The following is a 22,664-nucleotide window of genomic DNA, read 5'->3' on the forward strand; positions in this document are numbered from 1 at the left end:
TCTCTCTGTCCCAAAAATAAATAAAAAACGTTGGAAAAAAAAAAAAACTTCTCTAAGCTATATTTAACAAAAAAAAAAAAAAAAATTAAAAAAAAAATGTCTGGTATACAGTTCTATGAAACTTTATCAAATGTGAATATTCCAGTATCCATTACTACAATCAGGATACAGAAATGTTTCATCCCTACAAGGGACACTCCCTCCTGTTACCCGCTACGAACAGCACGCTTCCCCAAACTTTAACCCCTTGACACCGCTGGTCTGTTGTCTCTCACCATGGTTACCAGATAGAGAATAGGTTCCAAACTCAGGTTCGGCCGCTCGCTGCTGCAAAACCAATACTCGATACACAAGTGATGGTGGGAAAGGGAAGTTTTTTATTCAGGAAGCAGGCAACCTGGGAAGCTGGTGGACTCATGTCTCAAAGACCATCTTCCCCGTATTTTTTTTCTTTTTCATCACAGCAGTGATCTCACATACTCAGTGCGATCCATTAATATTTTTATTCAGCAGTTTGTGTGTACTTGGAACCTCTGAGCCTGTGGAAGTCAGATCTTAATTGAATGTCGACAAGGCAAGAGAAGTGGACGGATTTGCTGTGGGTAAAGTTGGCCAGTCTCTGCCAGTTGACTTGAAGAATATAATTTACTACAGTTTGCAGCAGGTAGATGCCATTGAGGCTCCAAGAGGGAAAGCAATTGTACAAAGCAATACAGTCAGGCAGTGGCAAGAAGGGGCTGGGAACCCATCAGCCTGGCTCCAGGGTTCCTAAGAAGCAGTATAGCCTGGTTTCTAAAACTATAGTCTTGGGGCGCCTGGGTGGCTCAGTTGGTTGGGCGTCCAATTTTGGCTCAGGTCATGATCTTGCGGTTCCTGAGTTCGAGCCCCACATTGGGCTCTCTGCTGTCAGCTTGGAGCTCACTTCGGGTTCTCTTTCTCTCTGCCCCTCTCCCATGCGTTCTCTCTCTCTCTCAAAAATAAGCTATGATCTTTGGAAGCAGCCAATTTGCAAGCCCTCATATCCCATGGCTCTCTGGGGCTGCTTCTCCCTCTGTAAACAGGGAGCAGTAGAACGTAGTTTGCAGACCTGTGGTGAGAAATTAGAAATGAAGTAAGGGGCACCTGGGTGGCTCAGTCGGTTGAGCATCTGATTCTTGATTTGGGCTCAGGTCTTGATTTCTGACTTTGTGAAATCCAAACCTGCTTCCGGCTCTGCACTGACAGCGTGGAGCCTGCTTGGGATTCTCTCTCTCCCTTTCTGCTCCTACCCAGCTCGCTTACCCTATCTCTCTCTAAATAAATAAACTTTTTTTTTTTTTTTTTTTTAAATGACGAAAGTAAAGCGTGGAGCTGGGGGCCTGCGCCACGACATGTGTTCTGGAAACATTAGTGGTTCTTATCTTTTCTATTACTATCTTGTCCCTCCCTCTGAACAATTTCTAAGGGCGGGCAGCTTTCTGAGCAAAACAGTTGGGAGAGGGAGGAATAGGGACAGCCCCTAAGGGTGGAAGGTTGACAAGAAAAAAAGCCCTTCTTGGGGCTCTTGGCTGTCCCAGGCAATAGATCATGCGACTCTTGATCCCTGGGCCCTATATCTGGTATAGAGTTTACACAAGCAAAAAGAAAAAAAGCACCTCCCGTTATGTCAGGTGGTGAGAAGTCGCCCTCTGCAAGGTATGAAGCATTTCTGATCCCACCCCCTGCAGGGCGGAGCCAACGGTGCGCTCTTCCAATGGGGATGCTACATTTAAAAGACCTCCTCCTTTGCATTGGGACTGGAGGGGCGGGCAGGCCTAGTGGCCAATGAGAAGTGGCGTAGGGGCAATGGGGGAGGAGAAATGACCACGCCCCCCTGTGGGCGGGGTGTCAGGCTTTCAATTTGCACCAAGAGGCGGCTGGGCAACAAGAGGCGGCTGCAGTTAGGGACTCAGCATTTTTGCGATGGCGCTGCGCTGGGGCATCGTGTCAGTCGGCCTTATCTCCAGCGACTTCACGACGGCGCTGCGGACGCTGCCTCGCTCCGAGCACCAGGTCCACACTCCCTCCGGAATCCTGTGGAAGAGCAGGCCGGGGAGCCGGGGCTCCTGGGTCTGAGGGAGGAGGGAGTTAGGGTTCCCTACTCTTTTCTCCACTTCTGTCCGTAACTGGAGTTTCGTCAAGTTTGGGAGGGTTTTGTTCTGAGCTACTGTGAAGAGAAGAAATTTAGGTACTAAGGTGTCAAATGATCGCTTGTCCCAGATCTCTCTTTCCCAGGACCCGTGTCCAGCCCCCCTCACCTCCTTCCCCAGGACCGTACCTCCCCGCCTCCGCCCTGGGGGATATAGTTTTTCTTACCCGGGGCCTTCTCCATCACCTCTCTCCCAGCCACCTGCCCCGCGCCTGCGCCTTCCCCAGTCCCTCTAGTCTGACCCTAGCGCCCCTCCAGGTGGTGGCGGTAGCAGCCCGCGACCTGAGCCGGGCGAAGGAATTTGCGCGGAAACATGACATCCCCAAGGCCTATGGGTCCTATGAGGAGCTGGCCAAAGACCCGAATGTGGGTGAGTGACAAGGGCCTCCGAGGCCCCCGCGGCGCTGCCTCTAGCTAGGCTGCTCCGTAGGATAAGCAAGGCTCTGCGGGATGGGCCAATCCCTGTGTGCTTCTGGAAGGATCTGGGGCTGGCAGGCAGAACTGTAAGAACGGGCTTGGTCTGGGATTAGCGGTCTGGTATGAAATTGCATTTAGGGACCAGTCCAGGAGGGGCTTGAGTTTCTAAGAGAGCCCTTTCAGGCTTTAAGTAAGCTCTGGGGCCAGGGCTGCTGTGTTCTGGAATGGCCTGGATGGAAAGGCAAGACGGTGTAGTTGCACAGCAGCCTGACCGGAGGTAAGCTGCCTCAGCTGGCATTGTCCTCTCCTGCTTGCCCTTCTCAGTTTCCTTATCTGTAAAACGGGCAAAATAATGGTACCTACCTCTTGGCGTAGAACTTCGCCCAAAGTCTTAGGATGGTGGGGGCGGGAGCACTACGTTGGGGGCGGGTCCCGGAAGTCCGGGGTGGGCAGGGCTTCTGATCTCTTGACCTCCTCCCTTCCAACTAGAGGTGGCCTACATTGGCACTCAGCATCCCCAGCACAAGGCCGCGGTGTTACTATGCCTGGCAGCGGGCAAGGCCGTCCTGTGTGAGAAGCCCATGGGCGTGAACGCTGCGGAAGTTCGAGAAATGGTTGCCGAAGCCCGGTCCCGAGGTCTCTTCCTTATGGAGGTGAGGGTGCGACCTTCCAGCCTCCAATGTAGCGCTTGTCGCCATTACTAAACGCCAGTGGACGTTTTTGGAAGAACACAAAGGCAGGGTTTGTCAAGAATTAAGTTGTCCACAAAGTGCACTGGGGTTGGGGTGTTTTCCCGGACGTGGCTGAGCGATGCCATGAAACCTACTAGCAACATCTATGAGGAGTGAGAGCCATTGCTTTTGGCCGTTAGCAAACATGGCAGCCTGAAAGATCTTTGCTCCGCTTTTCAAAGAGAGATGCCAGCCGTGAAAATGGCACAGAATAGCAATGGGCTTACTTTCGGTGGATTTCCAAGGATAGTGGTCAGAAGGCCGAGGGCACACCCACCAACTCTCAAGGTCAAACTGCCTTTGTTTTCGCCCTTATCAGACACGGCTACTTACCGGGGCCATTTGACTGCTTGCAGAATGCCAGTAATTAAGATGGCTGCCAAATGGCAATGGATAGCGCCAGCAGTTAAGATGGCCGCCAAATGATCTCCAGAAGCTATTTTCATGTTAAGGAGTCTCCTGGTTCTTAAATGCTACCTTGCTGTAGGTTCTGCCAGTAGTAACGGCTGCCTCTTACCTCCCCAGGTTCTATCTAGCTGCCCTGTCCCCAGTATTGCTCCTAGTCTGCGAAGTTCCCTATGCCTCAGAAATAGTCAAGATTTGATAGGGTTACTCAGGGCTTCTGGTTCTCACTGTGCCTGGGCAGTGCTAAGATTCTGAATTTATTGCTTCCTCATTTTTATTAGCACCTGATACATTTCAGATCCAACCCTAGGAGCCGGGGTTCATTAGGTGTGAGATACAGGCTCAGATTTCCACCAGCTGCAGATCTGCTAGGGTCACAGAAGTGGGCTCTCCCAATGCCCAGTTGCACGGACTTTCGTGGATACAGCACCGGGCGGTTGACACAGCACGGGGGCACCAGCCCAGTGTAGGGGATAGTCAAGGAAGTTTCGTGCAGGTAGGGGCTGACCTGAGCCTTAAAGGAAAAGTAAATTGCACAGGGAAATGGGCCAGAGAGGAAAAGCAGAGTTAAGACTTAAAGAGGACAAGAATGGGCAGATTTCACCTATGTAGTGTGAACTTGACCTTGGACAGACTTTGGAGTCAGAGGACTCTAGATTTCTCACCAGTTCCTAGCTCTGTGATCTTGGGCAAGTAATTTGACCCAAACGGGCCTCAGTTTTCTCGGCTATAAAAGGGACATATGATAGCTACCTGGCAGGGAGATTGGGAGGAATCATTATGCAAAGTATGTGTCTTGCCCCTAATACATACTCTGTAAATGGGAATTGATATTAGGCATTGGGGAGCCATGGGCAGGGGTGGGACAGGGGCAACTCTAGGAGAAGGAAAGATGCCTCTGGGGCCAGGTCGGGGGTGGTCTGAACCGGGGGGGAGACTGTGTTATCAGTTTGCCATTACAATGTACTACCACAGACTGGGTGGCTTAAACAACAGAGATGTATTTCCTCCTACTTCTGGAGGCTAGAAGTCTAGAAGAAGTCAGGGGCTAGAAGATATCAGCACGGTTGGTTTTTCCTGAAGCCTCTCTCCTTGGCTCGTCGATGGCCGTCTTCTCCTTGTGTCTAAATGTGGCCTTCCCCATGTGTGTCGCCGTCCTAACCTCTTCCTGTTGGATTAGGGCCCACCGTGATGACCTCATTCCAACTTAATTACTTCTTTAAAACCTGGTCTCCGGATACATTCACCTTGGGAGGCCCTGGGGGGTTAGGACCTCAACATGAATTGGGTGGGGGGCACAGTTGAGTCTATAACATTGGGGGACTGGAGTAATGGTGCAGATGAGAAAAGATAAGGCTAGAGCTGCTCCTATGGGAATGGAGAGGCGAGGTGGAGCCAGGGAGAGTTAGGGGCACAACTTGGGGACTGATGGGTTGTGCAAGGAAGGGGGACGGGTCTTGTTTGGATAGTGGGGAGGAGCGGGGACCCCCTCAAGATTGGGCTGCAGAAGGGAGAGGAACTGGTTGGTTAATTCCTGGGTCCTGACGCCCTTCCTTTCTTTTCAATGGTCTTGCTCTCTCCCTCTGTGGTGTGCAGGCCATCTGGACCCGCTTCTTTCCTGCTACCGAAGCTCTGAGGTCCACTCTGTCTCAGGGAACTCTGGGGGAACTCCGGGTGGCTCGGGCAGAATTTGGGAAGGACCTCACCCACATCACCCGGGCTGTAGACTGGGCCCAGGCTGGCGGTGGCCTACTGGACATCGGCATCTACTGTATCCAGTTCATCTCTATGGTCTTTGGTGGGCAGAAGCCAGAGAAGATTGTAGCCATGGGAAGGCGCCATGAAACAGGTACCGTCTATCCCGGACTATACAATGGTGGTAAGAGTCATCCTCTCTCGCCGGGAGCCCTGAGCCGGGAATAAGTCTCCTAGCCCATGAAAATCAGGTTAGACAGCTGGAGGAACTTTCTTCCTGACGTCAAAGAGGATCAGAGTTGAGAGTGTGGGCAGGCTCTGCACTGGGAATTGCTGTGTGATCTTAGCCGAGGGACTCAACGGCTCTGAGTCCTGGTTACTGGTCAAATGTCGACAATAGGGTGGTCGTAGGGGCGCCCGGCTGGCTCAGTCGGTAGAGCATGCAACTCTTGATCTCGAGGTCTTGAGCTTGAGACTCGTGTTGGGAGTGGAGAAGGAAGGAAGGGAGGAAGGAAGATAATACTAGGGTTGTCATAAAGAGTTCATTAACGAAGTCTTTTCAGCTAGCTGGTTTGGCCTCATGCACGCTGTCGGTGCAACAAACAGAAGGCAGGGCGCAGCGTGCAAGCATTTTTCAAACTTTCGTTTTGTCCCTCGTTTGCTACTGTTCCATGGCCCAACGTCACCTGATTTCAGAGGTGAGCCAATAGACTATACCTCCTGATGGAAGGAGCTACAAAGTCCTACTGTAGAGGGGCCCTCACAGGGTAAGGAGAGGAATTCTGTGGCCATCTTTGCATACAGTACCCCAGGAGGCAATGACTGACCAGGAAAATATATATGGGTGAAGGTCACACTCTAGAAAACCTCAGGCTAGTATCTGGCCAACTTTTAGACTAAATAGTAGCTCTAAAAACAGATTCTATTTATCAGGGCGCCTGGGTGGCTCAGTCAGTTAAGCGTCCAACTCTTGGTTTTGGCTCGGGTCATGATCTCACGGTTCGCGCGTTCAAACCCCATGTGGGGCTCTGTGCTGACAGTGTGAAGTTGCTTGGGATTCGCTCTCTCCCTTTCTCTCCACCCCTCCCCTGCTCAGGCTCTCTGTCTCTCTCAAAATGAATAAATAAAGTTAAACACAATAATTTAAAAATAAGGGTGCTCGGGTGCTCCGTTGGTGAAGTGTCCGACTTCAGCTCAGGTCATGATCTCATGGCTCATGAGTTTGAGCCCCGCATCAGGCTCTGTGCTGACAGCTCAGAGCCTGGAGCCTGCTTCGGATTCTGCCTCTGTCTCTCTCTCTGCCCCTCCCCTGCTCGAGCACTATCTCTCTCTCTCTCTCTCTCTCTCTCTCTCTCTCTCTCTCAAATATAAACATTAAAAAAATTTTCTTACAGAATTTATAAATAAATAAATAACAGATTCCATTTATCAAGTGCGTCTTCCACATTAGGGTTATTACAAGGATGATCCCCCTGAGCTAGATATATTATAGTTGCCCCCATTTTACAGGTGAGGACACTTGAGTTGCAGACCGGGACAGTGACTTATCCAGGCTCACAGAGTCGATCCAGCATAAGGACTTGGGCTAATCTGGAACCAAAGAGAATTAGGTCAGTAGGTTCTTCCATCTATGGCGTGCGTGATGTGTTCCCGAACCAGGCTGCTACTCCGCAAGCTGTATTTAATTTTCAACTAATGCTTATGTAGCACTTACTGTAATCTAAATAGCATTCTAAGTGCTTTGTGCATTTTTTTTTAATTTTTTTTCAACGTTTTTTTATTTATTTTTGGGACAGAGAGAGACAGAGCATGAACGGGGGAGGGTCAGAGAGAGAGGGAGACACAGAATCGGAAACAGGCTCCAGGCTCCGAGCCATCAGCCCAGAGCCTGACGCGGGGCTCGAACTCACGGACCGCGAGATCGTGACCTGGCTGAAGTCGGACGCTTAACCGACTGCGCCACCCAGGCGCCCCAGTGCTTTGTGCATTTTACGTCATTTAATGTAATACCTGTAATAACTTGGATGAGACAGTTTCAATTATCCCCATTTTATTTAAAAAATTTTGGGGGCGCCTGGATGGCTCAGTCGGTTAAGCATCCGACTTCAGCTCAGGTCATGATCTCACAGTCTGTGAGTTCGAGCCCCGCGTCGGGCTCTGTGCTGACGGCTCGGAGCCTGGAGCCTGCTTCAGATTCTGTGTCTCCCTCTCCCTCTGCCCCTCCCCTGCTCATGCTCTGTCTCTCTCTGTCTCAAAAATAAATAAAAACTTCAAAAAATAAAATTTTTTATTTTTTTATTTTTTTTTAAGTTTATTTATTTATTTTGAGACAGCGAGTAAGTGGGGGAGGGGCGGAGAGAGAGGGAGAGAGAGAGAGTCCCCAGCAGGCTCCACGCTGACGGTGTGGAGGCTCGAACTCACAATCTGTGAGATCATGACCTGAGCCAAAATCAAGAGTTGGACGCTTAACCGACTGAGCTACCCAGGTGCCCCCCTCTATTATCCCCATTTTATTTTATTTTTAAATATTTTTAAGTGTTTATTTTTGAGAGAGAGAGAGCGCGCACGCACATTGGTGGGGGAGGGGGAGAGAAAGAGAGAGTCAGAGAATCCAAAGCAGACTCCACGCTGTCAGTGCAAAGCCCTATGTGGGGCTTGAGCCCACGAACTGTGACGTCACGACCTGAGCCGAAGTCCCACGCTCAACCAACGGAGCCCCCCACGCGCCCCAATTATCCCCATTTTAGAGCCGAAGAAACGGATTCTCCCAAACCTATACAACGGGTATTTGCAGAGGATGATGTTGAGCCTCTGATACATTAAGTCTCCGTCCCTCTCTTTTTCTTTTATTTTGGTAACAGCTTTCCTGAGATAGAATTCGCACACCGTATAATTTATCCGTTCCAAATGTAGAATTCCATGGCGTTAGTATATCCACACTTCACACAAGTGGAGCCTGACAGCAGGCCAACTTCTATGTCTGGCTTCTGTCACTTCGCCTGGTGCTTTTTCGCGGCTGCGTTAGAGATGAGACCTCTGGCCCAGGGCGCCCTAGGCAGGCTCTGAGGCCAGGCCTTCTCCCGTGCTGTGCCTTCCGCAGGTGTGGACGACACCGTCACTGTGCTCCTCCAGTACCCAGGAGGGGTCCACGGCAGCTTTACCTGCAGCATCACTGCTGAGCTCTCCAATGGGAACTCTGTGAGCGGTACCAAGGGCATGGCCCAGGTGAGGCGGGACTGGCCAAGCCAGTGGGACTGGTCCCAAGTGCTGGGAACCGGGAACCGTGGCCCCTGGCAACAGGAGTGGGCCCGCTCTGGTTGCTGGGGCTGGCTGTGGGCCGAATCGGCCTTTTCCCCCAGCACTGCTGAGGAATCCATCCCTGACCACCAGGCTTTGGGATGGGTTTGGCTCTCCGGGCTCCTTCCTGACCGTGAACTTAGTCCGTCAGAAACCCTTAGGCCTGAGGAGAAACCGTTATCGACCGTGCTTAGAGGGCAGCTGTGGCCTTTGGGATTGCTTCCAGGACGGGATCTGCGCCTGACCAAAGAGTGGCTTCATTGGGCTTCGTGGGGTGCTGTCACTAGAAAGAAATCCTGTTCTTAGAAGAAGAGTTTGGGCCTTGCCCCAGACTTGAACTGCAAAATTTGGACCTTGCCCTGGCCACATCTCTATTTCCAGTTTGGCCTAGACTTGGGTATGGAAATAATGGAGGCTTCCCAGGGCTCTGGGGCCAAAAACTCAAGTCACCTAGGAGATAAGAAGGTGCTGGATTATCTAAGTCTCCTCCTGGAAAAGGGGATTCACACACAGATAAGCTGTCTTCACTGGGCCTAAGCATCAGGTGAGAGAGGGGTTTGCCCCGGGGGAGATGAACAGACAGGCTTCTAGTGGGACAGTCATGCTGTTGAACAAATCCCCCAGTGAGGGGGTAGGGGGGCAGGCCCTCCTGAGGTTGGAGGGTAACCAACCTCTAGCCGCCAGGTGTGAGAGGGAGGCCCCTAAGCATCATTAGGCTGGAGCCCCCCAGGCAGCCACCTCTTATCTGTCCCCAGATCCTCAGCCCCTGCTGGTGCCCAACAGAGCTGGTGGTGAAGGGAGAGCATAAGGAGTTTGCGCTGCCCCCAGCCCCAGGCAAGGAGTTCAACTTTACACATGGAATGGGCATGACTTATGAGGCCAAGCATGTCCGGGAGTGCCTACGAAAGGGTAAGGATGTGGAGGAGGGGTGAGAGGGTGGCAGGGCGGAGAGAGGCAAGCCTGGTAGGGGAGTGGGCCACTCCTCACCCCTGGGCCACTCTCAATAGCAGTCTGGAACTACAACTCCCAGGATCCCCTGGGGGCATCCATCTGCACAACCCATGTATTACTTTTGTGCCCCATGGGATTCTGGGGATGGTAGTTCTTTCGATCTTTGAGGCGTGCATAGGAGGGGTCCCTAACCGTACTCTCCCCCAGGCCTGAAGGAAAGTCCTGTGATTCCCCTGGCGGAAAGTGAACTCCTGGCTGACATCCTTGAGGAAGCGAGGAAGGCCATTGGGGTCACCTTCCCCCAAGACAAATGCTGATGCGTGCCCCGAATAAATAAAGGCATGGTTCCCACAGAAATCTTAGCGATGGTGGTTTGGTGGGAGCTGGAGAAAGCCCGCCCATCAAAGGGGCCACTAGTGAGTAAATTTGGTGGAAGGATGTGGGGAAGGGGAGGAAGGCAGAGTCAGGACCACACTTCTCACAAGTTTTTGGAGCAGACACCTGTGGGCAGATCCTTGGTTTGCCTAGCATAGACTCTGTGACCTTGGGCAAGGAAGAGTGGGTGGGTAGGAGGTGTCCCCAACTGCCCTCTGCCGCAGCTCCTCCCTGCCCCCGTCTTCTCATCGGTGAAGAAGAGACATACTACCAACCACACTCTGGGGAGGAATAAATGCGATAGTATATGAACAGCCTCCAGCATCCAGTAGGTTCTCAAAAAATGTTAACTGATGGGGGCGCCTGAGTGGCTCAAGCAGTTGAGCGTCTGACTTCGGCTCAGGTCATGATCTCACAGCTGGTGGGTTCGAGCCCCACGTTGGGCCCTGTGCTGACAGCTCAGAGCCTGGAGCCTGTTTCAGATTCTGTGTCTCCCTCTTTCTCTGCCCCTCCCCTGCTCATGCTTTGTCTCTCTCTCTCTCTCTCAATAATGAAAAAACGTTAAAAAAAAAAAAAAAAAAAAAAAAGCCCTAACACATAAACAACATACAGAACCTCGTGAAATTCACGGGCAACAACTAGTCACATGACCTTGGTGAGTCACAGAGAGTCCAGGAAGTTCAGTGCTGCCAGGTTCTAGAAGATTGAGATGGATACGTTGGGTTTGCACGAATGATTCTCACTGTGGGCACACGAGAGGGACTAGATGTCAATCAAATGCGTTTTCTATTCCAAGTCTCTTTATACATCATTCAGGTATCACTACATTGGCTTCAGCCCTCTGTTTGCTTGCTTTCAATCTTTTGTGTGGCAAACACTGCTAGATGTCCCTTCAATCATGGACGATAGGAAAGTTTTCACTGGACATGTGGCTGCCCAGCTAAAGACTACATTTCCCAGGCTCCCTTGCAACTAGGTCTTACCACGTGAATGGGTTCTGGCCAATGGGATGTGTGCAGCTTCTGAGTTACGGCCTTTTTTAGGCAAAGAGGATGGCCTCCCTTTCAGCCTCTCCCTTCTTGGGACTGGAGTAGAGCTGTGTCGGGCACTGGCGTGTCCTCTTCCCCCGCGAGATGGAAACCATGTGTTGCAGACGGTGGACCCACAAGCTAGAAGGCTAGAAGAAAAACACAATTATGGAGGTAGGCAGGCCTTGAGATCCGCAAGTTGGTGAACTGGAGAGCCAGGAGGGCCGATGTTTAGTTCCAGTCCGAGTCCAAAGGCCTGAGTACCAGGACAGCTGATGGTGTAGGTCTCATCAGAAGGCAGGCAGCTGGAAATGCAGGAAGGGCTGATGTTTCCGTGTGAGTCTGGATGCAGGAAAAAAAGCCCATGTCCCAGGTCGAAGGCAATCAGGCAGAAAGAATTCTTTCTCCCTCTGAGGAGGATCGGCCTTTCATCTCACCGGATGGGCTCGCCCACAGCAGGGAGCCTAGTCTGCTTTACTAAGTCACCAATTTAAATGTGAATCGCACCCGAAACACCCGGAGAATGTTCGACCAGAATATCTGGGCGCCCTGTGGCCCAGTCAAGTTGACCAAGAAAATTAAGCAGGCAGTCCCTGACACCGGAAATTCACTCCCTGTTAATGTCACCGGGGATTGCATACTCTCTCGGACTGTTACACAAGAGGTCAATCAACTTCACTGTTATTTAAGCCACTCTTCCACTAGCCATTGCTAGAGCAGCTGAATGGATGTGCCGCTTCCCAGTTTCCAAAGATATGTCCTGTCCCTGCTTACTTCCCCCGTTAAGAGTTGGAGTCTGCTTGATCTCAGCTTAGGTCTCGATCTCAGGGTCAAGCCCTGCATTGGGCTCTGCGCTGGGCGTGGAGTCTACTTTAAAAAAAAAGAGAGAGAGAGAGAGAGTTGGAGTCTAGTTCCTCTTCCCTGAAAATGGAGGGTTCTCATGACTCACTCGTAACCCTTGCCACACGGATGCTCCATGACTTGCGAGGCTGGTGGGAAAGGCACTGCAATTTCTTCCTTGTTCACAGAAACACTTTTTAAAAAGGTTTTTTTTTTTTTAATGCTTACTTATTTTTGAGAGACAAAGACAGAGGTGGGGGAGGGGCAGACAGAGAGGGAGACACAGAATCCGAAGTAGGCTCCAGGCTCTGAGCTGTCAGCACAGAGCCCGACACGGGGCTCGAACTCATGAACCACGAGATCATGACCTGAGATGAAGTCGGACGCTTAACCCAGGCACCCTGAAGCTGCAGTGACTCCTGAGTTAACTTTGGAAATCACACTGTCATTTCCACAATACCCTACTGGCCACACTGGTTAGCCCTATTCAGTGTGGGAGGGCCCTACACAGGGGCATGCATATACCTGGGGACTAAAGTCATTGGGGACCATCTTGGAAGAGGGTTTCACAGTTCCAAAGTAGCATCCTTGTTATTATAAACAGTTTTGACTTCAGAACTAGCTAAAAAGTTTTCCGGGCCCCTGGGTGGCTCAGTTAGTTAAGCATCCCAACTCTTGATTTTGGCTCCGGTCAGCATTGCCAAGTTGTGGGATCAAGCCCTTCATGGAGCCTGCTTGAGATTCTCTCCCTCTCCCTCTGCCCCTCCCCCACTCGTGCTCTCCCCTTCTCAAAAAAATAAAATAAAAAGTTTTCTCCCTCCTGCTCAAAGGCTGCACTGTTGAGAGGTGGGCATCAAAAAAGCCCTTTCTTCTTTTCTCTGTAATTAAGGCAAAGGGAGGGCTCATTCATTGGGCGGAAATAACAGGCAAAGATAAAGCTAGCTTCAAAGTTAACAGGAAACACTTTCCCCCCAAGGACATGCTTTCTTACAGAGAAACTTTGTTCCCTAGAATCCGTTCGTTCCCTCAGTAAAAATGAAACATCCCACTCTTGCCTGTAGGCATTTGAAACAGAGTAGCAGCCTCAATTTCCAATCCTGGTGCAGAGCCTCACATAACGGGTTTAGGGACCACTCCGTATCCAGATTCGCCTTGTAGTTTCCAAGGACATGAGCACCCGGTTCCTCTTCACAGTCTGCACCTGGTGTCTACCCTTCCTGCAGATCCTGTGAGAACTCTACCTTTTCCTTCGTCAAAATGCTCCATGGTTTCTCTCTTGTGTGGTCTCCGTCATCGCAATGGGTCAATAAACTTGACTTTGTCACACTTATGTTCCTGGTGGTGTTAGGCTGATGTACTAGGACTCCTATAATCTTCTATTGCTATGGCTCCCAGCCACCCTTGGGACAGAGATCCCTTCTCTTGTATGCTCCCCCCACTTCATTATCTGACCCCGACCTATTTTCTAATCCGAATTCTCTTGTCCTCTTCTTTTAAGAGGAAATATCATTTCTACGCAGCAAAGTGCACACTGCATACGCACAGTTCCATGAATTTTTCAACATGTGTATCCCCGAGTAATCATCATCTCGATCAAGATACAGCATCTTCCAGGCACCCCGGGAGCCTGTCTTGGGGCCCCTCCCTGCTCATACCCTGCCAATCTGCTACCACAGGTTAGTTTTGCCATTTTTTGAACTTCATATTCCTCGTCACAAAAACAGCTCACAGACTCTAATCGTCTAAAACGTCCTGCCTCAATGAGTGAGGTTTTTGGCCTCCGATGTTGCTTCTGCCCTGGGAAGGTCTTAAAGTCACCTGAAACTTCCAAAAATACTGCATGAATGAATGAATGAATGAATGAATGAATGAAAGTTACAGCTGCCATTGAATGAGTGGAGGGTGGAAGGGCGCCACGACGGGGTCTTACCTGTAGGTGCAGATTAGACAGTCACGTGATAGGGGCCCCGGCCTCCCCAAGCAGGTGAGGCAGGTGCTGTCACGTGACCCAACCGCCCTGCGGGGCGACAGCCTGCGGGCCGCCATTTTGCGGGGCGGTCACGTGAGAGCACGCACGTTCAGCGGGGCGCTCACGTGACCAGGGGCGTGCTGCGGCCGCCCGGGCGGACCCGGCGAGAGGCGGCGGCGGGAGCGGCGGTGATGGACGGGTCCGGGGAGCAGCCCAGAGGCGGGGGTGAGGCGGGAGGCAGACGGGCGGGAGGAGGGCGAGCCCCCTCGCCGGCCGGCCCCACGATCCCTGCTGCCGGTCTTGGGGCCGTGCGATCTCCAAGCACTCCGGGGCAGAAACTCCCGGATCGGGCGCTGCCAGCTTCCAGCCCCCTCCCTCCCCGGGGGTTCCCGGCTCTCTGGCCTCCGCGTCCCGATGCCTTTCTGCCTGGCGCTCTCGGACCCCCGAGAAGCTGGAGACCCCAGAATCCCAAGCCCCGGGGCAGGCCCGGGCTTGTCGCCGGCACCACTTCCTGGTGGGAGGGGCGGGTCTCTCCTCTGCCCCCTCAGGCCAGGGGTCTGGATGCATGAAGCGTTCCCTCTACCTCCTCCGCCGGAAGAACGCAGGATACTGGCCGAGGCTCCCTGCCTTTATCTCCACCAGGGACTCAGCTGCCCGGGCCCCTAGGCACTGTACCTACCAGGGACCCAGAAATGCAGGACCCCCTAGTGTTGTCCTCCCTCAGAGATCATGAGCCACCCTAGTTCCCTGAATCCCCTAGGACCCAAGAGTCCAGGCACGTCTTCCCTCCTTTCTCCTCTAGGGCCCACCAGCTCTGAGCAGATCATGAAGACAGGGGCCCTTTTGCTTCAGGGGTGAGTCTGAGGTGTGATTATTGCCGAGCGGATTGGAGGAGTGATGCCCCATTCTGATTCTGCACCCTCCACACTCCATTCCCACTCTAGTTTCATCCAAGATCGGGCAGGGCGAATGGGGGGAGAGACACCCGAGCTGGCCCTGGAGCAGGTGCCCCAGGATGCGTCCACCAAGAAGCTGAGCGAGTGTCTCAAGCGCATCGGAGATGAACTGGACAGTAACATGGAATTGCAGAGGTGTGGCCCCTGGGCCCCAGGAATCCAGCCACTGGTCCCCTTCTCCGTCACATCCCCAGAGCCCTGGCTCTCAGGCCCCTCCTCCCCTGGGCCTGGAGTTCAGATCCACAGTCTGCTACTCCCTCAGACCCCGGCGTCCCGGGCCCCACCACTCTACCCGGCTCCCTGGCTGAGAAGCCCGCCCTTCCTCTAGGATACTGACACCCTCCCTCAGGGAGTCATTTTCCCCACTTTCCTGAATGTCCATCGCGTCCCTTTCCCCCGTGTTGGCCCGTTCTTTTTCACGACAGCCTAACTTGGGCCTCGGCATCCTTGTCTTTGGTGTGAGGGGAATCCCAGAGTCTCCCCCACGCCCTGCCTGGTCGTCCCTCGGCAGCACTGGCTTTCCTCTTTCCTGCAGGATGATCGCAGCTGTGGACACAGACTCCCCCCGCGAGGTCTTTTTCCGAGTGGCAGCGGAGATGTTTTCCGATGGCAACTTCAACTGGGGCCGGGTCGTTGCCCTCTTCTACTTTGCCAGCAAACTGGTGCTCAAGGTGGGCGGCTGCCGGGCAGTGAGCCCCCAGGGATGCTCCGCTCAGACCCAGGAGGACCTGGGAGTCGTGAGGCCAACCCCTGTGGCAGCCCACTAAGCGCAAAGGGAATGGAGAGGGCTACGGGCTGGTTTGTTGGCTCCTTCAGTTACTCGTGCAGCAGACATTTATTGGGCCTACTATGTGCCCGACCCAAGAAGCGGCACCCAACAAAGCAGGCTAGGTCCCTGCTCTCGTGGAGCCCACGATGTCTGATGAGTGTGGTGATGTAATTGTGCAAAGTGGTCGGGAAAGACTTCTGAGAGGGGATGACCTCAAAGCCAAAGTCGCAGCGATCTGTGAAGATTGGGGAAAAGGCATCTGATAGCGGCCCCGGCAAGTGCAAAGGCCCTGAGGCAGGACCAAGGCTGATGCATTGAGGGCAGGGAGCAGGGGGAATGGGTGGGAAATGAGGGCAGATTGTGAGGGGTCTGCTGGGCCACTGCAAGGATGTTAGCTTTGCTCTGAGTGAGATGCGAGTGACTGGGTGGTTAGAAACAGGAGAGTGGGGTGACCTGACTTGTAAATCTAAAGGACTGTTCTAGCAAGCAAAATGTTAATTGTACAATCTAGGCTCCAGGTGTGTGGCTATGCACTGTAAAATTCTTTGAACTTTTCCATCAGAAGTTTGTCACGATAAAATATGGGGGAAGCAGAAGCCCGACAATTTTTTTCTGGCCATTGTGGGTAGAAAAGAAAGATTATGGGGCAAAACCTGGGAAATGTGGGAAGGGGGCACCTATAATAGTCCTGCTGAATGATGACTAACCTGGACTCTGGTGGTCACAGTGGAGCGGGGGGGGGGGGAGCAGATTTCTTAATGTGTTTGCCAGATTAATGATGGGGCTTGAATGTTGGATATGAGGTGGACAACAGGGAAGAGACAGCCAGATAGAGGGTGGGAAAGGGAAGTTCAGGTTGTTGGAGAGTCATGGGCAGGGGGGGGATGGCTAGTCCTACCTAATGTGAAGGTCAGAAAACCCCTCTCTGGAGAATGACTTCAGACCTGACATTAGAGCTTTGAGGGAGGAGTAAAAATTTGCTTGGTTAAAGCCTGTTTAGGTAGAAGAATCAGCATGTGCAAAGGTCCTGAGGCAGGGAAGAGTTGGTGGGAATGAAGATGTGGAAGAAGGTAAATGAGACACAGAAAAGAAGTGGAAAAATGGAATGCGATCAAGTCAGAGCCTTCATACAGGGCCTTGTGGGCTGAGCTATGCCTTTTGGTCTTTACCACCTGGGGAGCCATGGAAGGTATGTGAGCAGGGCAGTTGACAGTAAAAAGATCCAGTTAACAATTTACGAAGCTTGTTCTGATTATGAGTGGAAAAGAGACCGCAGTGGGGCAGGAGGGGAGGCAGAGATGAGAAAGGCGTCGGGCCACTGTCCCGACAGGGAGGACAAGGCTCAACCCCTAAGGCCTATTCCACTCCCTGCAGGCCCTGTGTACCAAGGTGCCCGAGCTGATCCGGACCATCATGGGCTGGACACTGGACTTCCTTCGAGAGCGGCTGCTGGGCTGGATCCAGGACCAGGGTGGTTGGGTGAGGCCCCTAACCTCCCCCCACCCCTACTACTCTGAGACCCCTGAGTCCTCCTGAGCCCAACACAGTGTTGTCCTCCCTGACTCTGGATCATCAGATGGGGTCTATAATGCATTTTCTCACACGTCTGATCAATTCCTGACTCATCTGGTCGCCCCTGACCTCTCGGTGACCCCATGACCTCTCGGTGACCCCTGACCTCTCGGTGACCCCTGACCTAACTAGTATCTCCTATTCTCCCTGGTGCCTCCACTTCCCCTGGAATCCGTCAAGTTTTTTGATAACCCTACGACCCCAACTCTTTAGTATCCATTAATCTTAGGCTTTTACCCCCACTCATGCCCTTTGACCTCTCCCAGGCCCCTCTCCCTCCCTGATTCCTCACATGCTGGCTCAGGGGCTCCCCCTTGGCCCAGCTGCTGAAGTGACTCATGTACCTGTCTGCAGGACGGCCTCCTCTCCTACTTTGGGACACCCACGTGGCAGACAGTGACCATCTTTGTGGCCGGGGTGCTGACTGCGTCACTCACCATCTGGAAAAAGATGGGCTGAGGCCACCAGCTGCCTTGGACTGTGTCTTTTCTGCATAAATTATGGCATTTTTCCGGGAGGGGTGGGAATTGGGGGCCATGGGCATTTTTCTTACTTTTGTAATTATTGGGGGGGGGGGATGTGGGGGAGGAGAGGTCTGGTGGGGGCAATAAACCTCTTTCAGGCCACACTTCGGAGTCTGAGTCACTGAGCCCTCTCCCTGGCTGTCACAGGAGACCAGACTTCACGTGCCGGCAAATCTGTTGAGGGAGCCCAGTGCCCTCTGGGTTAGTGAGGGATTAGGTCCCCGCTCTGCCCTCCAAAAGCCCACAACTGGGAGGGGACCGAAGATCACTTGCGTTGAGGTCTATGGTGGTGCTGTGTTCCAGGCAGCAGTGGGCAAGACCTCAGACAGGCAGTGGAGTCCAGGCTGTAGGACAGGGCAGCAGGCCCTGGAGAACTAGGCCTCGGAAGCTTCCACCATATGGGACCAGAGGAAGTCGCACACTTAGGTGGCGAATGGGGCGGGGCGGGGGGGGGGGGGTGGCAGGAGTCAGTGGACCAGGAGAGGGCTCTAGAGCCCTGTGGGGAAGCTACCCGAGGTCAGAAGGCTGGGCCCAGAAGATCCAAGGGAGAGGTCAAGGCCTGAGCTTGTGCTGAGTGGCCGGAGAGGAGGGGACAAGGCTGGATGGGCTGGGGGGAGGGGGGGCCCCTCCCGGAGAACAGGCCCGGGTGCAGATACTGCAAAATGGCCTAGAAGATCGGACGCAGAAAAGGAAATCGGAGATTGAAATCACTTAGTCACAGCGTCTGTTGTCCCTTCTCTCTGGGTCTTTCTGTCCTCTTGTCTCTGGGCCTCTTCCCCCATCCCCTGTCTACCCCTCACCCCCAAGATCTGGGTCCTTCTTCAGATCATCTTTGTCTCCCCCCTTCCTCTCCCTCTACCTGTGAGCATTTCCAAAGTCACCCCTCTCTGCAGGTGGGGCCTGGTGGAGGCTAAAGGTCTTTAGGCTGAGGTTTGAAATTTGGTGAATGAGTAACTCAGGCCCCATTGTGACTGTGTGCCTGGAGCACCTGCCCCTCCCCCATAGACTCTCCCCAGAGACACCAAGTCAGGGGAGAGCTGTCAGACAAGATAGTGAAGGGAGACTGAGTCACCGCCCAGAGAGGAGACAATATGGCCACAGGCCCGAGGAACTCGAAAAGACCGTAAGATGCAGAGACAAAGCACGCTCGAGGTGGCACCCTGGGGGAGGGGGCCAGACTTGGATCCCAGCCAGGCCTAGTTCCCAGGGTCCCCGCCAGTCAGCAGCCTGGCAGGACATGAGGTCAGTCAGTGGCCCCACCCCGCCTCTCTGCCTGAGACCCTTACCGCTGAGTTCAGCATGACTCAGCACCGCTGCTCTCCTGGCCACTGGCCCAGGGGCCCCTTGAGGACCCCAGATACCAGCCCGGTCCAGCGTCCCCTTGGTCAGAGGACACCTTGCCTGGGCTGCTTGGAGCGGGCCCCCTCTGCAAAGCAGGCCTCAGTAGCTTTAGCTCCCCTGCTCAGCCTGCCTGCTACCTCCATTAGGGCACTGCAATAGGTTCCAGTTCCTGTCTTTGTCTCCCCCCCCCCCACCCCCCACCCCATCAACTAGGACGGGGAGCTCCTTGAGGGCAGGTCCTGGTTGAGCCAATCTGCTTCCAGACACCAGCCTGGAACTGACACACTTAAAAAAATGTCCATTGGTCAAAGACACAGCCCATCCACAGGTCGCCAGATCCTCCTTGGGTCCCTAGGATGCAGGGCTTCTCTTTGTGACTTTGAAGAAGCGCGTGTGAGGCAAGACAGGGACAAGAGAGACTGCTTCAGAGCCAAAGGGAATTTCAAGTCTGGCTGCCCTCAGAATAGTCTCCAGGAAATGCAGCCTCAGAGACACCCAAAGTTTGAGTGTCATTTCCCCAAGATATTCCAAGTGGCCCAATCTTTCAAAGGCTCCAAAGGGCTCTCCAAGTCCTCCTACCTCTTAGAAAAGCCCCTACTAGGCTTCCAGAAATATCCCTCTCCCCTGTTACCGGGGGGACTAAAGGGGGAGGATCCCAAGAACAACTGTCCGTTTAATCTTGAAGATCACTTCATGAGCCTCAAGACCCCCAACCCTCTTAGGGGAAGATTCCAGAAAATATGAACTTCCATTGTCAGCTCTAGGGCTACAGAAATTCCCAATCTTTTAGTGAACTCCAGGGCTCCAGGTCCCTCTCTCAACCCATCTATCAGAGAGAAGCCCCAAGATTCCAGAAGTATCTCACCGCACCGACTTCCAAACTTTGTAATGATCCAGAGACCCCTTATCTTCCAGAGCAACCCCCACTCATCTGGAGGTATCCACACCTCCGAGGAACCTCCAGGGCGCCAGAAAGATCCATGCTCTAAGGCAACCCCAGAATCCAATCTACTTTGCTGAGACACTCCCAAGACCCCAGAATCATAATTTTCCAGGGCTCCCAGTGTCCCCCTTAATCTTCCACCCACCAGAGAGACCCCACACACACACACACAATCCCCTGACTGTCCAGAACTAGCCCCAGGACCCTTGCACCCCGTAACCTCCCTACCCCCACTTCCCCATTTCACAACAGCCTCGCGCACTGGCGCGTGACTTCCCCACCTCTGGGCGGGGGTCTGGGACTCCTATCAACTCGGATTGGTCAAGCGCGGGCTCCAAGCCCCGCCTCCCGACACCGCAGATTGGCCGACCGCTGTCCCTGAGCGCCCCACCTCCGCGGCCCCGCGCGCTATAAAAGAAGCCGCCCTGGCCACGGCCTTTTGCAGTGCGCCCGGCGGTCCTGCGGATCTGTCTCTTGCTTCAACAGTGTTTGGACGGAACAGACCCAGGGACGCGCCTTCTACCTGCCTCCGACCACCCTCCAACCTTTTTTCCAGTCGCCACCTTCGGAGCCATCTTCTTGCCCATCCTCTGCCTCCGGGACCAGCCAACACCCGATTTTGAACTTAGCTCCTCATCACCAACCAACCATGAGCTCCCAGATTCGTCAGAATTATTCCACCGAGGTGGAGGCCGCCGTCAACCGCCTGGTCAACATGCATCTGCGGGCCTCCTACACCTACCTCTCTCTGGTGAGGGTCCCCAGGACGCCCCCAGCCCAAGTTTCCCCCAAGTGCGCACCTCTGGCCCTCTGCGCACGCGCTGGCTTTCTTTGTCCCGTTGGGTAGTCGGGGGGCGGAGTCGGGGCGCCTGGCCGGCCTTTCTGCCCTGTAACCCGTGTTCGCGCCATCTCTTCCCGCAGGGCTTCTATTTCGACCGTGACGATGTGGCTCTGGAGGGCGTGGGCCACTTCTTCCGCGAGTTGGCTGAGGAGAAGCGGGAGGGCGCCGAGCGCCTCTTGAAGATGCAAAACCAGCGCGGCGGCCGCGCCCTCTTCCTGGACGTGCAGGTAAATAGTGCGCGGGCGGCGGACTACATATCCCAGCAGCCCGCGCGCGCGCGTAGCGGTTTAGGCACCGCGTGGGCTTCTGGGCGATTGTGTTCGCTTTTGTGCTGCTCAAAATGGAGGCGCCCCCGGGTTCCCGAAGCCGCAGCTGTCCACGCCGCAACGTGGTGTCGTCGCATGGGTGGTTGTGGCCGACTGGGGGTGATAAGATGCGAGATCTTAGACGGCTTTGCCACGTATGTAGCGAGTCCTGAGCCCTCTGTCATCTGTACAGAAGCCGTCCCAAGATGAGTGGGGTAAAACCCTGGACGCCATGGAAGCCGCCCTGCTTCTGGAGAAGAACTTGAACCAGGGCCTTTTGGATCTGCATGCCCTGGGTTCCGCCCGCGCAGACCCCCATGTGAGTACCCCCTTCATCCACATGTAATGGGGCCAATTTCCTTTCGAGCCTCGTTTCCCCCTCCGTCGCACCGTTAGTGTGTAACTGACCATATTTTCTCCTGTCCTGTCCCTCAGCTCTGTGACTTCCTGGAGAATCACTTTCTAGATGAGGAGGTGAAACTCATTAAGAAGATGGGCGACCATCTGACTAATCTCCGCAGGCTGTCCGGCCCCCAGGCCGAGCTGGGCGAGTATCTCTTCGAAAGACTCACCCTCAAGCACGACTAGAAGTCTCTGGAGCCCAGCAGCCTTCGAGAGGGTCCCTCTGGCATTCCCCCCAGATGTCAGGGCTTGTGCCTGAGTCTCTCCTTGCAGCCACTAGGCAGCTTTTTAACCAACCTGGAGCCTTCTCCCAAGCCGTGGACCAAATGAAAACAATAAAGCTTTTTTGCAGCAACCGGTGGTTTTGGGTGTGTGTGATACGAGGTGGTACCGATTTTCGCAAGGCTTCTAGCTGTTCCGCACCCGCAGGGAGTGCTGTTGGCCCCACATCTTTGCTGTTCGTCTCCAGATCTTCCCCAGGGGGTGGGGTGGGGTAGCAGGTTCTCTGCTTTGCTGGGCTGTCAGCTGCCCCTCCCACAGGGGAGAGCCCAGACTCCCAAGGAGTCTAGCAAGACCTACTGTTGGTAGTTGGAAGGAGGCATTTAGAGACGATAAACAGTAACCAGAAACGGGCTCTGATGACTAATGTCCAGCAGCGGGAGCACAGAAAGGGCAAGAGGTCCTGAGCTGGGGGTGTGGGGCTCAGCACAGAAATGGGATGTGAAACTTAGGGCTAAATTCTCCAAACGGGGACTGAAGAAGCTTGAGGAGGATTAGCAGGCAGCTACTGGGTCCAAGCTACAAAACTATGACCCCCCCCCCCCCCCGACCCTTCCGTTTCTGGTAGAATCTTAACAGGAAATGGCTCCTGGACTTCTGACACCACACCTGTTGTCTCCCAACTTTGGTGGCCACTGGTGATTCCGGCAGGGGAGAGGGATTTCTGCGTCCATCACAAACACCGTGGCTAACGGGAAGGACGGTCACACATGCGAATCTAGTTTTCTACTCCCCCGAAATGTGATTGGCTTGGAGCTGCACTCTAGTGAAGACGAGAAGTGAAAAAAACGGTTTTCCCGGAAATAGAGCCATTCAGGGGGGCAGTAGGGCTGAAGTCCAGAGGCCAGTGCCCTGGG

General features: G+C 53.7%; 3 protein-coding genes and 1 long non-coding RNA gene across 5 annotated transcripts; 3 read left to right on the forward strand and 1 right to left on the reverse strand.

Moving 5' to 3' along the window:
• Positions 1–1,905: 1,905 nt before the first annotated feature.
• DHDH (dihydrodiol dehydrogenase) lies at positions 1,906–10,025 on the forward strand. Its single transcript, XM_019425746.2, has 7 exons — positions 1,906–2,031; positions 2,426–2,537; positions 3,074–3,237; positions 5,317–5,569; positions 8,516–8,640; positions 9,468–9,621; positions 9,871–10,025. Exons 1-7 carry the CDS (start codon positions 1,942–1,944, stop codon positions 9,978–9,980), a joined length of 1,008 nt encoding a protein of 335 aa, XP_019281291.1. The 5' UTR covers positions 1,906–1,941; the 3' UTR covers positions 9,981–10,025.
• A 625-nt stretch (positions 10,026–10,650) lies between these two features.
• Positions 10,651–20,902, reverse strand: LOC109253097 (uncharacterized). The gene is made up of 2 exons (XR_002074225.2): positions 20,781–20,902; positions 10,651–11,933 (listed from the first exon to the last, which is right to left on the reverse strand). It is a non-coding gene; the product is annotated as an uncharacterized LOC109253097 (long non-coding RNA).
• Positions 13,981–17,698, forward strand: BAX (BCL2 associated X, apoptosis regulator). 2 transcript variants are annotated; one of them, XM_019425747.2, is made up of 6 exons: positions 13,981–14,100; positions 14,678–14,729; positions 14,820–14,966; positions 15,367–15,502; positions 16,975–17,079; positions 17,527–17,698. In XM_019425747.2, the coding sequence occupies exons 1-6, from the start codon at positions 14,067–14,069 to the stop codon at positions 17,629–17,631; spliced, it is 579 nt and encodes a 192-aa protein (XP_019281292.1). In that variant the 5' UTR covers positions 13,981–14,066; the 3' UTR covers positions 17,632–17,698. The 2 variants fall into 2 exon arrangements, with proteins under 2 accessions (XP_019281292.1, XP_019281293.1); XM_019425748.2 differs by lacking the exon at positions 14,678–14,729 and having other exon boundaries at positions 14,002–14,100.
• On the forward strand, positions 20,401–21,883 carry FTL (ferritin light chain). The gene is made up of 4 exons (XM_019425751.2): positions 20,401–20,731; positions 20,902–21,048; positions 21,320–21,445; positions 21,562–21,883. Exons 1-4 carry the CDS (start codon positions 20,630–20,632, stop codon positions 21,712–21,714), a joined length of 528 nt encoding a protein of 175 aa, XP_019281296.1. The 5' UTR covers positions 20,401–20,629; the 3' UTR covers positions 21,715–21,883.
• The last annotated feature ends 781 nt before the right edge of the window (positions 21,884–22,664 follow it).

This window comes from Panthera pardus, unplaced genomic scaffold, assembly GCF_024362965.1.
Source record: "Panthera pardus isolate Hobbes unplaced genomic scaffold, ASM2436296v1 HiC_scaffold_18, whole genome shotgun sequence".
NCBI lineage: Eukaryota > Metazoa > Chordata > Mammalia > Carnivora > Felidae > Panthera > Panthera pardus.